At 47.6% G+C, this 14,571-nt stretch overlaps 8 protein-coding genes across 8 annotated transcripts; 4 read left to right on the forward strand and 4 right to left on the reverse strand.

The window, feature by feature from the left end:
* The first annotated feature begins 75 nt into the window (after positions 1 to 75).
* On the forward strand, positions 76 to 2,877 carry FOIG_04901 (uncharacterized protein). Its single transcript, XM_031203230.1, has 2 exons — positions 76 to 331; positions 384 to 2,877. Exons 1-2 carry the CDS (start codon positions 178 to 180, stop codon positions 2,699 to 2,701), a joined length of 2,472 nt encoding a protein of 823 aa, XP_031066809.1. The 5' UTR covers positions 76 to 177; the 3' UTR covers positions 2,702 to 2,877.
* Positions 2,784 to 4,570, reverse strand: FOIG_04902 (uncharacterized protein). Its single transcript, XM_031203231.1, has 4 exons — positions 4,060 to 4,570; positions 3,429 to 4,012; positions 3,266 to 3,381; positions 2,784 to 3,218 (listed from the first exon to the last, which is right to left on the reverse strand). Exons 1-4 carry the CDS (start codon positions 4,453 to 4,455, stop codon positions 2,884 to 2,886), a joined length of 1,431 nt encoding a protein of 476 aa, XP_031066810.1. The 5' UTR covers positions 4,456 to 4,570; the 3' UTR covers positions 2,784 to 2,883.
* Positions 4,571 to 4,703: 133 nt separating this feature from the next.
* On the forward strand, positions 4,704 to 5,210 carry FOIG_04903 (uncharacterized protein; the record flags this gene model as incomplete). Its single annotated transcript, XM_031203232.1, has 2 exons — positions 4,704 to 5,083; positions 5,130 to 5,210. The coding sequence occupies exons 1-2, from the start codon at positions 4,799 to 4,801 to the stop codon at positions 5,208 to 5,210; spliced, it is 366 nt and encodes a 121-aa protein (XP_031066811.1). The 5' UTR covers positions 4,704 to 4,798.
* A 193-nt stretch (positions 5,211 to 5,403) lies between these two features.
* On the reverse strand, positions 5,404 to 6,294 carry FOIG_04904 (uncharacterized protein). Its single transcript, XM_031203233.1, has one exon. The coding sequence runs from the start codon at positions 6,158 to 6,160 to the stop codon at positions 5,609 to 5,611; it is 552 nt and encodes a 183-aa protein (XP_031066812.1). The 5' UTR covers positions 6,161 to 6,294; the 3' UTR covers positions 5,404 to 5,608.
* Positions 6,295 to 6,417: 123 nt separating this feature from the next.
* Positions 6,418 to 7,997, forward strand: FOIG_04905 (uncharacterized protein). The gene is made up of 3 exons (XM_031203234.1): positions 6,418 to 6,925; positions 6,976 to 7,314; positions 7,365 to 7,997. The coding sequence occupies exons 1-3, from the start codon at positions 6,571 to 6,573 to the stop codon at positions 7,907 to 7,909; spliced, it is 1,239 nt and encodes a 412-aa protein (XP_031066813.1). The 5' UTR covers positions 6,418 to 6,570; the 3' UTR covers positions 7,910 to 7,997.
* A 178-nt stretch (positions 7,998 to 8,175) lies between these two features.
* Positions 8,176 to 10,944, reverse strand: FOIG_04906 (uncharacterized protein). The gene is made up of 9 exons (XM_031203235.1): positions 10,759 to 10,944; positions 10,650 to 10,705; positions 10,475 to 10,600; positions 10,350 to 10,424; positions 10,104 to 10,301; positions 9,793 to 10,051; positions 9,547 to 9,741; positions 9,299 to 9,499; positions 8,176 to 9,250 (listed from the first exon to the last, which is right to left on the reverse strand). Exons 1-9 carry the CDS (start codon positions 10,808 to 10,810, stop codon positions 8,262 to 8,264), a joined length of 2,151 nt encoding a protein of 716 aa, XP_031066814.1. The 5' UTR covers positions 10,811 to 10,944; the 3' UTR covers positions 8,176 to 8,261.
* Positions 10,945 to 11,110: 166 nt separating this feature from the next.
* Positions 11,111 to 13,183, forward strand: FOIG_04907 (uncharacterized protein). The gene is made up of 3 exons (XM_031203236.1): positions 11,111 to 11,452; positions 11,502 to 12,995; positions 13,046 to 13,183. The coding sequence occupies exons 1-3, from the start codon at positions 11,256 to 11,258 to the stop codon at positions 13,131 to 13,133; spliced, it is 1,779 nt and encodes a 592-aa protein (XP_031066815.1). The 5' UTR covers positions 11,111 to 11,255; the 3' UTR covers positions 13,134 to 13,183.
* A 41-nt stretch (positions 13,184 to 13,224) lies between these two features.
* FOIG_04908 (uncharacterized protein) lies at positions 13,225 to 13,878 on the reverse strand. Its single transcript, XM_031203237.1, has 2 exons — positions 13,715 to 13,878; positions 13,225 to 13,660 (listed from the first exon to the last, which is right to left on the reverse strand). The coding sequence occupies exons 1-2, from the start codon at positions 13,743 to 13,745 to the stop codon at positions 13,356 to 13,358; spliced, it is 336 nt and encodes a 111-aa protein (XP_031066816.1). The 5' UTR covers positions 13,746 to 13,878; the 3' UTR covers positions 13,225 to 13,355.
* Positions 13,879 to 14,571: the final 693 nt, after the last annotated feature.

Raw genomic sequence — 14,571 nt, forward strand, 5'->3', positions numbered from 1 at the left:
ACTCAGCCCTGTCAGGCCTTGCGGGATATCCACAGCTCTTACTGGCTGTTTAACGACACTTCAGCATGGGTGTATGCTGACGTTCTGGTTCCCTCCGTTCAACATCAACTTTAATAACTCGAGCTCACTTATGAAAACTTATGGGATCATATCAAACTCATATCATTCTCAGACAAAATGGCATCCAATATGAAAACATGTTTTGTTGAGCGCAAGGACGCCATTCAGGTCCACGATCACTGTCCCGAGCGGTCCTATGTTGAGTTGGAAGTGCCGCAAGATGCAAAGAGAGTCACTGCAGTTACTTTCGGTGGCATATCTCGCGATCAAGGTCAGTGAATAGGCCTTTGTCTTTCATCAGATGTAACTGACATGTCAAACAGGCTGGGCAGACAGATCAGAAGCAGTTTCTTTCACCTGGTGGGACGCTTCAGTAAAGCGTCCTGAAGGCCGTGGAGATCTACGCACGATTACTGTACTCAATAACCGTCTGGCAAACGATGAGCCCCAGAACTGGTCTGATCGATGGACTGTTTTTCATGGGCCAAGACGGCGACTCTGGATTGAAGCCCTGCGACCAGGCGATATTATTCAGTTGATTCCTCGAGCTATGTATATGGCATGGGTGAATATCATCGACGAGGGAAGCATCAAGATTGAATACGAACCTAAGGAGTTGGAGGAAGAACTTCAAGGCCTGCAACTTACCTCAAATGCTTCGCATTATGCTGGGGCGTTGAGTGTTGAGAGGCAGGATATTCGGCTTCTTCACGTTGAGCCAGGGACTTTCGATGGCCCGATCAGATGTTCCTTTCGCGTGGCAAGCCTGAAGGAAGTCGAGGCCAAAGGGATCGACTTCCACGCACTGTCGTATTGCTGGGGAGATCCTACCGAGCGAGAGGAGATTTTCTTATCGAAAGAGGGTGACTTCGACAATGAAAAAGAGGGGACGTCCTTTAGTATCGGAAAGTCTGCTGCCCAGGCTCTGCGCCGTTTGAGACTAGAGAGAGAAACTTTGGTCATTTGGATCGATGCTGTGTGTATCAACCAGGATGATCTTGAAGAAAGAGCACAACAGGTTACGCTCATGAGTCAAATTTACTCTTTAGCCTCCGTCGTTCATATCTGGCTTGGAGAGGATAACCACGGCGTTGAAGCTTGCTTGAAGCTTATCCGAGATATCTGCAACTCAAACTCCGGACTATGTCAAGGCGGTGAACAATGCTCATGCGCTGGAACAGCCCACTCAGCTCCCCTTGAAGAGGTTAGGGCGTATGAGCAAAGCAAGAAGAATGAGGGTAAGGCTATCTCATTCAAGGGGATGTTGGAAGTTTTCGACATCCACTTGAAGACTTGGACAAGGGAGATCATAGACCTTGCGGGCTGGTATGGGAACACGCAACTATCGTTCCTCATGAGCACTCTCTACGAGAACCCATGGTTCACGAGAGTATGGGTTATCCAGGAAGCTCTATCAGCAAAACAACCCTTGATTCACTGCTCGGGGGAGCAAGTCCCCTGGGAAGAAGTGGTGCAAGTCAGCAACTGGCTTGAGAATCCTGGATACTCCAGCCAAAACCCCCATATTGTCTCACAGCAGATTTCCATGGCGGCTATTTGGAAGACATTGAAACCAAAGGGAAAGACTACGGAGGTTCCGACTACCCCAATCGAAACACAGGATACGAACGAGTTATCGAGTATTTTAGAAGTGTTTCTTTCGGGCCTGGATCTCAAAGCAACCGATCCTCGGGATAAACTGTTTGCTTTACTTACCTTTGCGAATGAGACGCATGATACTACGAAGTTGGATGACTTGATTCGACCTAACTACGACAAGTCCAAGGAGAGAGTATTTGCTGACTTTACGCGCTGGTGGATCCGAGAGCACAACTCAGTGGCTATCTTGTCGTCTATCCATTGTCAACCATCACGAACTTGGGTCAAGATTCTGGGGCCCGAAGCCCAAGATCCAGTGTCGAACCGACCGACTTGGTCTGTTGACAGCAGAGGAAGCTCAAGACGGACGCAGGCCAATTTGAACGCCCGCTTCAAATTCAAAGCAGCAGGCGAAACAAAGCCAGACCTTGACCTCCTCAAAACCGACGATCCTCTTGTTCTTCGACTCTCAGGTCTTCACATTACCGAGATCAAGAACATTAGCCACGCACCTATCGAGTACATATACCCTTACCAAAGCCCTGTCGAAAAGCAAAGCGAATTATCTCAAGTCTTCGATAAGATCTTCGATCCCTGTGCCCTGTCACCATTCTGGTCAAGAAACCAGAGTCCAGATGGCTTCAAAACAGAAAGCAGTGAGACATGCAACATGAAATACCTTGACCATATGCGCTCTCACTGGAACTACCGTGCGCGAGAACCACTCGAAGTGCTGAAGCCAAGCGCCGGCAAAGAGTTGGAGCACTACAAGACGAATAAGCTTCCAACATGCATGGAACCTTGCTTTTTTGCCACGACTTCGGGGTTGTTTGGATTGTGCCCTTGGCGATCGAAGGAGGGAGATGTGATCGTGTTGCTTGATGGAGGTAATGTGCCTTATTTGCTAAGGCCTGTTGGTGAGCAGAAGTTTGAGTTGGTTGGTGAGTGTTTTGTCCAGAGGATTATGCATGGGGAGATATTGGAGGGGTTGGCGAAGCTTGGGGACGGGCTTGGGAAGAGGCAGGTTTTCAGTATCGTTTGAGGATCCATTTGTAGTAAGCAAGCGATTTCGCAAATTGGTAATTCTTGCAATTTTGAGACTGTGATTTTGGGATATAGATAGTCTGAACAGCATGTGTGAAGGTTTGACCAGAAAATTAATCTTTTACGCTATGGAGTCACTATACAAAGTAAATTCTGCCACTACAAAGAGATACAACCCCCTCACGATCTCAAGTACCTGTATCCATAGTAGCCAAGAATGCCCGTCCCCGACACGGCAGTTGTCAAGATAAACACCAAGCTCGTCACAATACCCTGCTCGAAGAAACCAAGCTTCGTTCCCTTGAGCTTCCGCTTCATCTCAGGAAGTCTCTTTGTAGCTTCCTGATCCAGCGCACTTAGCTCTCTGGTTGAAGTTGTGTTGACAATCTTGTCGAGCTTGTTGTCAGTGGCGGATTTGGTAAGATACTTGGGTTTTAGGCGGGAGAAGAGATCTTGGTGGTAGATGTTGTTGGTTCCGGATTGGGGAGGGATGCCGAATGGTGCGGTGGGGGAGTCTGGGCTGTTAGTACTGTTTCTGAGAGAAAGGGGTTTGGTAACTTACAAAGAAGTTTGGTGGGAATGTGGTTGACAAAGCTCACGTCTGTATCCACGAATTGGCATAGATACTTGGCCATAGCGGGATTGGTGAAGATATAAGCAGCGGCCAGAGATCCAATACTAGAAAGGTCAGCCATGTTCATCCAAACAGGGGTCTTCATACTTACTCTCTCGAAGTATCAATAGCATCATCCATACTAGTAACAGCATGTACAATAAGCGTCGTCTCATCAACCTTTTGGCTCAGCAAACTCGATTGTCTGCTCTCAACATCAAGAATCACACCATTCGACCCAGAAAGCACAACATGCACGGAATCATCCTTCTCAACCACTTTCGACAATGCAGATTTAGGAGCCTTGGACTTGTTCGGTGAGTTGGCTAGGAACTCAGTGCTCTGCTGTACAAGAGCACAGAGTAAATCCTTCTTGACCCATTCGTTGACGAGAACGACGTCAGGGGCGTAGGGGGCTTTGCCTTGCAGGCTGAAACGTGCGGATACAAGAGCTTTGGCGGCGGCTTGGATATCTGCGTCTCGTTCCACGAATGCAACTACTGGTGCTTCGGGGTCTGAGACGAGGTGGTCTTTCAGAATGGGGCCGTCTGAGCCATTTTGGGAGACGCGGATGTGAGGAAGGTTGATATCTTCTGCTGTGACTTCTTGATTTGAGACTGTGAAGATATCTCTATCCAAAGACTTGGCGATCAAATCTAGCACAATCTTTGGTGTCTCCCGTAGTGAGTTTTGAGCCTATACTCATTAGTTTCATATTATCTCAAATAAGCAAAGGAACTTACCTGCACAACAACACAGTTCCCACCCGCAAGAGCCGGTGCCAACGCCGCGATCAATGCATAAAAGAAGGCATGATACGCCGGCTCAATGACAACAATACCAATAGGTTCCCGACTAGTAACATCGTCATGGCCCTTCGTAACAGCATACTCGTCCTCAATCGCCTTGACCGGATCAAGCGATTCATGCGCGTCCGCAATAGCCTGCAGAGCAAGCCAATACTCAACCTTTACCTCAGCAGTTTGATGTTTCGTATCTTTTACGATAGCATCTTGAATCTGCACCGCTTTATCTGCTAACGCGCTGTGAAGATTTCTGAGTTGGTCTTTTCGGTAGAACGGGTTGTGAAGACGCCCGTCGATGGCTGCTGACCTAATTGCTGCGAGTGATTTCGACATTGTGATGATGATGGTGATTGGCACTAAGCTGATGTTGGAAATTGGAGATGTGTTGAGATACTTGAGGACCCCTATTTTGTGATGCTAAGAGCTCAAGAGTCAGAGGGACAAGTTTAGGGTTGACTCCGGACCCCGGATTCTCCATCGGTTCGGGTGAGGGGGTCTCCGCGTCGTACTCCTCCACATCCCGAGTGGAGGTCTCATCAAACCATAATGCCCCGAATCACCCGGTAAAGTTTGAACGGCAAATGAGAATAAGGCAAAAATGCAACCTCAGTAAATTTACCAACACGTCTATCAATTCCTGCCCCAGAACCTCAAACTTGACATCAACATCTTCACCATGTCGACCACTACAGTAACTCACACGCAAAACGGCGACTTTCATAGCTCCATCCTTCGCGATTACGAGCTTCACCACTCTCAAGCTCGCGAGGAATCGCCGGATTGTCGGACATCGCCTGTGACGTCCGCAGAGCACCCGGAATTTGATCTGCCGCATCGTCGTGTGCCTGAGTATAGGCCGCTTAATCGGGACCCCGCGCATATCAATGGTGTTCGCGTCTATACGAGCACGGCTGAGAGGTTCTTCATCACTGCCATGTTTAGAGGCCTGAGTGTCAACGCTGTAAGTGTAATTGATAGATGTTATGAATATGAGCTGATTTGAGAAGGGCGCTGCTCAATATTGGAGGGCGTCGATTGGAAGGTTTACGGATAAGGTGTGGAAATATCAGGTTGGAGGAGAGTTTTAGATCAGCAGTTGAATTGTTTGAGGGTCGGAGTTTACTATTGAATTTCTTTTGTTATTCAACCATATATCAGATTTATCGAATTCTTTCATTTTTCAGTCTGGCTTTTGTTACATGCTTCCAACTTGCAATTTCTGTTGTGAAACACAACTCAAATAGTCAAGGCTAGACCTATGGGCATTCAGATCATTCGAATACGATTCTACAAATAACTCTATGATTCGGCTATATATGAAGCTATATTCTACTTCAAGGTTCTTTAAGAAGATATCAAAGGCTCTCAATTTTAATGACCTTGATTAACGTATGGCATTGTACTCAATAGAAAGTTGCCAGGCATTTACAAATGACAAACATCATCATTTTATTTACACTCGTTCTTAGTCCAAAATCAAATCTCTCTACTCGGAAGCCTTAACGCCCTCCATATTTCCATAATCCTCACCCAACTCCTTACCTCCAACATCAGGCTTCGTCGACGGCAAAAGCACATACAACATCCTCGCCCACTCCGTCTCACTAGTGTTTCTCCACGCATGCATAGTAGCCCTCTGCACACAGACATCACCCCTCTTCAAGACCTTCTTATCCCCCGAATCCAAAATCAACTCCACCTCACCCTCCAGCACAACACCGTAGTCAAGACTCACAGTGCGGTGCATAGGTGAAACATGACCAGGGCACATATCGACATAGCGGAGGATAGTGCCGGTTGAGATACTGAGCCCTGGTTGGTTGGTCAGGAAGCCTTGGTAGGATTCCACGTCGGCGTTGTTGGTGAGCTTGGCGGGGAACTCTTTTGTGGCGTAGCCTAGTGCGAAGTGTGCTTCGCCGTTGGGGAGGGCGTAGAAGGGTGCGTCTGAGTTGATTGATGTGTCGATTATGGCTTTGCCTTCATCATTGTGTGTTGTGATGATGCGTTGGGTTTGTCTGAGTTTGCCGTTGAGAGCCATTGTGAATTTTTGTAGTTGACAAACTTGGTATATAGCTGATTATGGCAGATATTCCGTAAGCTTCCCGAATATTGTTCGAAATTGATGCAGTCCTCTCGTTCTATTTCTCCTCATCATTTTATGTCAACCGCCGGATATACGACCTCATTTTTCCTTACATACCCGGGACAATCTCCCCTCAATTTATTCATCGGGATGTGGAGGGCGCCAGTATCAACCGATTGCCGATCGTCCACTTAACCCTTCGCGGGGTTCTTCGGAATTCAGTCCTCGGGATAGGATAGGTGACTAATGAACGATGGATAATACGTGACTAGAATTGAGTTGAAGAGAACTATCATTTTTGCCATCTTAACTGTAACGTTCCGAATGAATCGACGATTGCTTATCCCTCAAGAACAATAAACACTATGGCAGCCACAGACTTTGCTCACCATTTCACCGAGAAGAACATTCCTTTCGGAATAGCCTCCTCTCAGTCTCATAAGACTCCCCAAGCTGCCACCAGACTCGGAAATGCTGTGATATTCCTGAATGATCTCGTGGAAGAGTTATTCAAGGGTGTTGATGCCCTCCCTAGAGGTATATTTAACGAGCAGACTCTGAATTCTTTTGCAGCTCTTCCCAAAACTGTACATCAAAATGTACGGAAGCAAATCCAACAAACCTATCAACAGAATGGCCTCGATGGTTTCCCTTCAGGCAGCAAAGAAGATATCAATGCTGTGACGATGCATTTGCCTGTGGAAATCAAAGACTTTGCGGGTATGAAAGACCCCCCTCGTTACTGTTATAAAACACTAAATTTCAAACAGACTTCTCCTGCTCTCTTGACCACGTCATAAATGCAGGGCGTATAGTAGTCAACAACGGAACGCCACCACCCGGCTTCTTCAAGTTCCCAGTTGGATATCAAGGCCGAACAGGCTCTATCGTGGTTTCAGGAACAGATATTGAGCGTCCTTATGGACAATTCAAGAACCCTGCTGCAGCTGAAACGGATGATCCTATCATTTATGCACCGTCTCAGAAGGTTGATTATGAAGTTGAGCTTGCAGCCGTTGTTGGAAAGCCGTTGGGCATGAGGCAGAGACTTCATGCTAAGGATGCTGAGGAGCATATTTTTGGTTTTGTAATTCTTAATGATTGGAGTGGTAAGCACTTAGCCAACCTACTTATGGAGATGGACAACTAACAGATTTAGCTCGAGATATCCAAGGTTTTGAAATGTTCCCTCTCGGCCCTTTCAACGGCAAGAGTTTAGGAACTTCCATCTCTCCCTGGATTATTACCCTTGATGCTCTAGAGCCTTTCAGAACCAAGGCCCAAGAGCAGAAGGCTATATCAGCCTCATATCTCCAGCATCCCAACCCCTCAACATTCTCCATCAACTTGAAAGTTGAAGTCTTGGCAAACAACAACTCCACAACACTTGGTGTTTGTCCGGTCGAGTCTCTATACTGGACTCCTCAGCAAATGGTTGCGCACTCAGTTAGTTCGGGAAGTGCGCTTAGGACCGGTGATCTCCTGGCCACGGGTACTGTTTCTGGTTCTGAGGAGACAAGCAGAGGTTGTATGCTTGAATCAACAGAGGGCGGCAGCAAGCCTGTCACTTTGAGTGATGGGTTGAAAAGGGGATTTCTTGAGGATGGTGATGTTGTGAGGATAACGGGATCTGTTGGTGGAGATGGCTCGGGAGTTGGATTTGGTGAATGCATTGGCCAGCTTACTCCTGCCCATCCTTATTGAGTTGGATGTTATAGATACATGAAGAATAGAGAGTCTTATGTGATTCAAAGCATGTTATTTTCATATAAATCCAAATGGCTGACCGAGGCCATAAATATCTATTCTTTGTGTGTGATCTGGGCCCCCTATCTAGTTGTTGAGGTGAATGTTTCCCTTTCGCGAAGTGCGAATCCTTATGGAACCTGGGTCTCCTTCAAATACTGTTTTCAAAACCTCTAAAACTTCATTTCCACCAATAAATATGGTCAGAACACCAGGCATCACCAGCTAATCAGAGACACAACTCAGTATAGAATCAAAGGACTTCCTACTATGAAATGCTGACCTCCATATGCGTACAAAACTTAACTCGCTAGTCAACCCTTCGAGCATGAGAAATATCATCCACACCTCTTCCATACTCGACCTTACTCTTAACAACACCATAAACAGGAATCTGAGAGAACCCAGTCGCGATATGGTTCAACGTAGGTAAAGTATCCCATGTACCAGCTGTAAGATCCAAGTCACCGCCACTTCCAACCAACGTCTTCTCAACCTGTCGCTTCGTCGTCTCCAACCCATCCTCGATGAAGACAGGATACGCGGCATCGGCAACACCAGGCTGGCCTACTGCAGGCACATATCGGTATACCAAAAGTCCTTGTTCTTCTGGCAGAGGAGGACCACCAGGAGGACCAACAGGAGGGTGATGGCCGTTTGTTCCGTTGACGCCATTTGTGCCGTTGACACCATTTGTATGTCCGTTGGTAGCCTCTCCTAGACCCTTGAGTGTGATATCGACGAACTCGGCTCCTCGCCAACTACAGCGAATGCTAGTGTTGGCTCCCTTCTCCACAACATCAATATCACAGAAGAGCTTAGGCATACCAAGCTCCTCACGACCCGTAACGATAGGATCAGCCAGGTTCTCTAATAGAACAGCTAGGAAAGACCCATAGATCTTGCTACCGTCCTTCTTCTCATACTGAACACCATGGATCCAAAGACCGAAGAACTTGTAACCGCCACCGCCAAGCCACTTCATATCCTTCAACTCTGTGCAGGAGTATGTAGCTTCAGCGACGGTACCGGGCTTGTAGAAGCTGAACCGGTCTGTGGGGAAGAGAGTCTTCAGGTAAGGAGCCGAAGACTTGAAACGGACCGACCAGGTAGTGAACGAAGAGTCATTGCCGTTATATCGTTGTCCGTGGAAATCTTGTCGAGGACTGGGCATGGGGCCGAATGACACAGGTGACTTCCAGTGCAGGTTCTTATTTTGAGACCAGAGATAATCTCTGAGAGCCTTCTTGGTGTTATGCCACTCATCATGACCGAAGTTGTAGTTGAGGAACTTGAAGACTATATAGTTGTCAGCTTTGAAGCGTGAGTAGGTGTTACTTCACTCACTGTTGAACTGGGCCCGCTTCTCCTCGTCAAGATCCTCGCCAGCTTGTCTGGTGAAAGTTTGAACTGTGTGAGCTCTCTCATCTCTGATCTTCTCATACAGAGCCAAACGGCTGGGAACGTCGTTGGCTGTTGTGCCGGGGGGGAATAGTGCAACTAGTGATGCTGCATCCTCGATGGCGATACCACCACCTTGTCCTTGATCTATAGGCAATTAGCAACAGCCATGAAATGCTATGCGGTCCACTCACGAGGCAAGAATGGATGAGCCGCGTCTCCAAGAAGCACAAGACGATCCTTATGCCACGTTGAAATACGATCCATATCCAACAAGGTCCAGAGCTTCAGCTCGCTGACATCCACTAGGTCCAGAAGAGCAAGCACTCTTGGCTCAAAATCCTTGTAAACTTCGCGGAGGAGCTCCTTGCTTCCACCATTACCCCAACCTAGTAATGTCAGCGTTTATGCTGGTATAAGAGATATTCCTCTTTACTTACCTGATCCTTTGTTTGCTCCTGAAGTGATACTGCTGGGATGGATGGCAACAAAGTTCATAACCGTATTGTTGGAGCAAGGATACATGACTAGTCTGCGGTCATCGCCCATCCACATCGTCATTGTGCCTGTGCGTTCGGCGAAAGGCCTGGTTTTTCCATTCTTGAGGATATCCGAATGAGGAATCATAAATCGGAACGCGCTCTTCCCAGATCCATAAGGTTTGATATCTGAGCCGGTAACGATTGATCGCGTTATTGACTGCTCGTTATTAGTTTCAAGAGGTGATAAATGAGAAAATCTGCATTCTTACGCTAACGCCATCGGCTCCAAGAACCAGATCTCCAGAAACTGTAGTGCCATCTTCAAACTTGACAGTTGCCGTTGAAGGGTCGACGTCGACTACTGGGCTGGAGGTCTTGAGAATAGCTGGCGTTCCGGGGCCTTCGCGGGAAGTCGCTTGGTTCTTGAGGTTCTCATGGAGACTGACACGATGCGCAAGTACCCATGGCTACATTCGGTTAGCGATTGCTGCAGGAATAACACCGTGCAAACGTACGTGCTCCCAAACTGAGAGTGGTCCTTTGAGGTTGTTATCAAATTTCAGGTGTCCATCCCCTGTGTACTCAGTGACCTGAGAAGTCTCAGCTTGCCATTCAAATTCCTGTCATTTGTGCTACTTACGCCTTCAACACGATTTGCGCCAAAGCTCTCGGGGAAAACACCAAATCGCTTCAAAATTCCATGACAATTGGGGGCCAAGTGAATAGCAGCACCGACTTCTCTAGCCAGTTGTGATCTCTCAAACAGCTGCAAAGTATGAGTCAAAGTGGGTATTGTCAAGATAAAGCTTACTTACTGTTACTTTATGCCCTTGTTGGCGGAGACCAAGCGCAGCGGTTAAACCACCAATGCCTTATAATGTCAGCACTTTCGCAGGAGAGCAACTCCAAGATTAATAGAATTACCTGCTCCAACAATGAGAATGTCTAAAGGTCCTGTTGCTGTGTCTTGAGTCATGATTGCAAGTGAATAGTACAGTACAACAACTCAACAAGAGCGTACTCCGCAGATGTATATGACCAGGCGATGTAACTATTTCGTGCAGCTCTGAACTTAATAAACCCCAGACCCTACAAACCGTCTCATGATCAACCTTCCCCAGATTTACCCGTTTCCCCATCTCATCTCCTCCAAGTCCCCGATCTTACTTGCATCTGAGGGTTGCGCGTTCGGGACTCGGCCCCACGTAACCGAACGCCCTCCGTATCGGAACCCTCCACCTAACAAAGTTGGGGTCTCAACCGAAGGAACAACTCGGCGACAATCAAAAATATGGTGCAATTGAGGGGGAGTTATCCACTGAGAGAGAAGTGAAATAGGGCCTGTCATACGATATTTTACAAGGGCTTTTTTTGTCTTGGTCTTAGCATAACTCAATTCTACTACTACACCAATCATCACAATGCCGAACCCTATCAAGGCGGATATCCATACTGTGGATGAGGAGTCGTTTCCTTACATTTTCGAACAGAATGCTACTGTTTCTCTCAAGGCGGGCGATGGTCTAGTGAGACTCAATGTCTATCGGCCTAAGGGTGTTGACAAGGTTCCTGTTCTCGTCACATATGGCCCTTATGGAAAGGACATTTGGTATCAAGAGTGAGTTCTATTCCCTCTGCTCAGAAAATATCCACTAACATTGTTGCAGCTTCCATCCCAAGTCCTTCAGTGAGGTGAATCCTCAGCACAAGTCCCAGCACTCAGCATGGGAAACTCCAGACCCAGGCTTCTGGACCAAGCACGGCTATGCCGTTGTCCGTGCTGATGAGCGAGGTCTCGGCCAATCAACTGGCAAGCTTGACACCATGTCAAGAGGCACCAGTGAGGCCTTCTTCGACGTGGTTGAGTGGGCCGCCGAGCAACCTTGGTCATCTGGCAAAGTCGGTCTTCTTGGTATTAGCTACTATGCCGGAAGTCAATGGCGAGTTGCTGCCCGCAAGCCAAAGGGTCTGAGTGCCATTGTTCCCTGGGAGGGTATGTCAGATTATTACCGTGATCGGTGCCGACACGGCGGTATCTTGTCAAATGCTTTTATCAAGTTTTGGTGGAACCGCCAAGTAATCACGAATCAGTACGGTCGACCTGGTCGAAATGCTAGGAACTGGGGTCCTGATACTATCGAGGGTGATCTACCCGAAGAAGAACTTGAGGCCAACAGACAAGATCAGACTATCGATAATCAAGTCAACCGCTTCCGAGACGAAGCCTACTACGCTTCCAAGGAGTACGACATGGGCGATATCGAAGTCCCTCTCCTATCAGTAGGCAACTGGGGCGGTATTCTTCTCCATCTCCGCGGCAACATCGAAGGATACATCCACGCTGGTTCAAAGTTCAAGTATCTTCGCCTCATCACCGGTCGCCATGATCTTCCCTTCTACTACGAGGAGGAGGTCGAAATTCAACGAAGTTTCCTCGATGCCTTCCTCAAGGGTGAAGACCGCGTTGGCTGGTCCCAAGAAGGCAAGGTCGCTCCAGTGAGTCTTGTTCTTCGAAAGGGCAACGTTGGCTTCAACGACGCCGAGAAGGAGAAGGCTTATCCTCGACGGGAAGAGAGCGAATGGCCTATTGCCCGGACTCAGTATAAGAAGCTCTTCCTCACACCTGAGCAAGGTCTAAGCTGGGATGAGCCCAAGACAGAGCGTAGGAAGATTACTTACAAGGCTCTCGGAACACTGGAGAAGCCTGAGGTGATCCAGTTTTCAACTCCTGCTTTTGAGGCTGAGACAGAGATCACGGGCCACGTTGTCGCCCATCTCAATGTCTCAGTCTCCCCTGACCCTTCCGGCCCTACACCCAGTGACATTGATCTGTTTGTCACACTCCGCCACTTCGATCCTTCAGGACAAGAGGTCTTTTACACTGGCACGGCAGGTGATCCCGTCCCCCTAACGAAGGGCTGGCTTCGCGTGTCGCTGCGTAAGGTTGACCAAGAACACCCTAAGCACCGCGAGTGGCTTCCTCACAGAAATTACACAAGCAAGGATGTTCAGCCTGTGATACAAGGCGAGGTCTATGCCGTTGATATTGAGGTTTGGCCTACCAACGTTATCGTGGACAAGGGTGGCAAATTGGTGTTTGAGGTGTCGTCCGGTGATACTCAGGGGTCAGGTATCTTCTTGCACAACGACCCAGTTGACAGGTAAGTATAAATATTTGAGATTTTAGTGCTCATTGCTAACTGGTTTTTAGATCACCAGAGGTCTTCCAAGGTTCGAACCATATCCACTTTGGACCTCGCCAACAAAACTATATTACTCTTCCCGTGATCCCCAACTAGGTATTTAAATAGCATATAGACAGCATAATAGACTGTTTGTTCTCGTCTTCAAATACATCAACTGTGAGACAGCGCAAAAGTCCAAATACATTCCTCCACAGCACGACACAGTATTACATATGCAGCATGGCCGCTTGCACCCCACTATATAAAACTAGTACCCATCGAATATTAAGCTCGTCCAAACACTAGTATACCCTCCATTGACCACTACACAAAACACTAGAGCATATAGACAGCTACCATAGCAGCCGCCGCAGCCATTCCACCAATGCTTCCCTTCTTATTGATACTAGCTCCAGACACAGGGACCTGAGCCGTAGGAGTAGAAGCGGCACCCGAACCAGTAGGCGCAGCAGCTCCACTGCCTCCCTTGGTGTTTGATACAACCGTCAAAGGCTTCTCAGTGCACGAAGTAGTGGGGAGAGCCGAACGGGTGACGATATCAGGGGTCGTTACGGCCGAGGGACATGAGCTGCAGGTAATTGTTGTAGATGCAGAGTCAGCGGCGTGGACTCCTGATAGGACTGCATAGGCTGTTAGTTAAAGTATATGTATGCCTGTTCAAATGGATTATTTACCTGCAAGAGCAGCGATGATAGTAAACTTCATGGTTGCGTTTATGAATGAGTGAAAGTCAAAGAATGAATACTGGGCTTAGACAATCTGACAACGAACAACTCAGCGGGGAATCCAAGCAAATAAAACACAAAAATGATTAATAAAAACAGGAATGTCTTTACACATCCAACCTTTGTTAATTTAATGCCTACTTCCCAGCGTCTTTGTTGGCAATGACTATCAATTCCACGGACCAAACTCATCCCGAAGACTTTCGGCTGCTCGGAGAGATTACCAATTCCCCTGATCAACACCAATTTCTCAAAGCTCAAACTAAGACACATTATCCAAGCGCAACATCTACACTACCAACATACTACACTCTTAGACTAAACAAACGCGATGTTGACCGGATGGTGAATATTCCGAGCCATGTCTCACCAAATCCCAAACTATAACTCAATTCTCTCTAGCTCACGGAACCAAAGCCTTCCGAGATCCAAACGTCCCATAATTAGAAAACAACGCACAAATGATATTCAACGCTAGTTTCGAACTATTATTTACGGGTTCAAGAGTTGCCGAGCCAAGTCCCTGGCGATCATCGAAACGTGCCCGATTTAGTAATCTGTTTGAGCTACTTGGGAACCATGACGTCTTGATTCGGCATTTGGAGGCTTGTTTTGTTTGCAGTGGATGTTTCTTAGGGCTGAAACTTGGGCGGTGCGATACCTTTGGGTTCGGCTTTCGTTGGTTGGTTTGAGGGGAGATTGGCTGTCGGGAAGATCGGAGCGGAATGGTGAGAAGCCGAGTGGCATTTCTGGGGATAGTCAGGCTGTGTCAGTGAATTGAGATTGAGTGATCGGAGACAATATGT

Source organism: Fusarium odoratissimum (genome assembly GCF_000260195.1).
Source record: "Fusarium odoratissimum NRRL 54006 unplaced genomic scaffold supercont1.6, whole genome shotgun sequence".
Lineage (NCBI taxonomy): Eukaryota > Fungi > Ascomycota > Sordariomycetes > Hypocreales > Nectriaceae > Fusarium > Fusarium odoratissimum.

Excerpts from the sequence above, each read along its gene's own strand:
- FOIG_04908 (XM_031203237.1), bottom strand. The coding sequence starts at position 13,745 with ATGAAGTTTACTATCATCGCTGCTCTTGCAG. Across the intron at positions 13,661-13,714 it reads TATCATCGCTGCTCTTGCAG|TCCTATCAGGAGTCCACGCC; the intron begins GTAAATAATCCA and ends CAGCCTATGCAG.
- FOIG_04907 (XM_031203236.1), top strand. The coding sequence starts at position 11,256 with ATGCCGAACCCTATCAAGGCGGATATCCATACTGTGGATGAGGAGTCG. Across the intron at positions 11,453-11,501 it reads AAGGACATTTGGTATCAAGA|CTTCCATCCCAAGTCCTTCA; the intron begins GTGAGTTCTATT and ends ACATTGTTGCAG. Across the intron at positions 12,996-13,045 it reads CACAACGACCCAGTTGACAG|ATCACCAGAGGTCTTCCAAG; the intron begins GTAAGTATAAAT and ends ACTGGTTTTTAG.
- FOIG_04905 (XM_031203234.1), top strand. The coding sequence starts at position 6,571 with ATGGCAGCCACAGACTTTGCTCACCATTTCACCGAGAAGAACATTCCT. Across the intron at positions 6,926-6,975 it reads GGAAATCAAAGACTTTGCGG|ACTTCTCCTGCTCTCTTGAC; the intron begins GTATGAAAGACC and ends AATTTCAAACAG. Across the intron at positions 7,315-7,364 it reads AATTCTTAATGATTGGAGTG|CTCGAGATATCCAAGGTTTT; the intron begins GTAAGCACTTAG and ends TAACAGATTTAG.
- FOIG_04901 (XM_031203230.1), top strand. The coding sequence starts at position 178 with ATGGCATCCAATATGAAAACATGTTTTGTTGAGCGCAAGGACGCCATT. Across the intron at positions 332-383 it reads TGGCATATCTCGCGATCAAG|GCTGGGCAGACAGATCAGAA; the intron begins GTCAGTGAATAG and ends CATGTCAAACAG.
- FOIG_04904 (XM_031203233.1), bottom strand. The coding sequence starts at position 6,160 with ATGGCTCTCAACGGCAAACTCAGACAAACCCAACGCATCATCACAACA.
- FOIG_04906 (XM_031203235.1), bottom strand. The coding sequence starts at position 10,810 with ATGACTCAAGACACAGCAACAGGACCTTTAGACATTCTCATTGTTGGA. Across the intron at positions 10,706-10,758 it reads CATTCTCATTGTTGGAGCAG|GCATTGGTGGTTTAACCGCT; the intron begins GTAATTCTATTA and ends TGACATTATAAG. Across the intron at positions 10,302-10,349 it reads CACTCTCAGTTTGGGAGCAC|CCATGGGTACTTGCGCATCG; the intron begins GTACGTTTGCAC and ends AACCGAATGTAG.
- FOIG_04902 (XM_031203231.1), bottom strand. The coding sequence starts at position 4,455 with ATGTCGAAATCACTCGCAGCAATTAGGTCAGCAGCCATCGACGGGCGT. Across the intron at positions 3,382-3,428 it reads GCTATTGATACTTCGAGAGA|TATTGGATCTCTGGCCGCTG; the intron begins GTAAGTATGAAG and ends TGACCTTTCTAG. Across the intron at positions 3,219-3,265 it reads CATTCCCACCAAACTTCTTT|ACTCCCCCACCGCACCATTC; the intron begins GTAAGTTACCAA and ends CTAACAGCCCAG.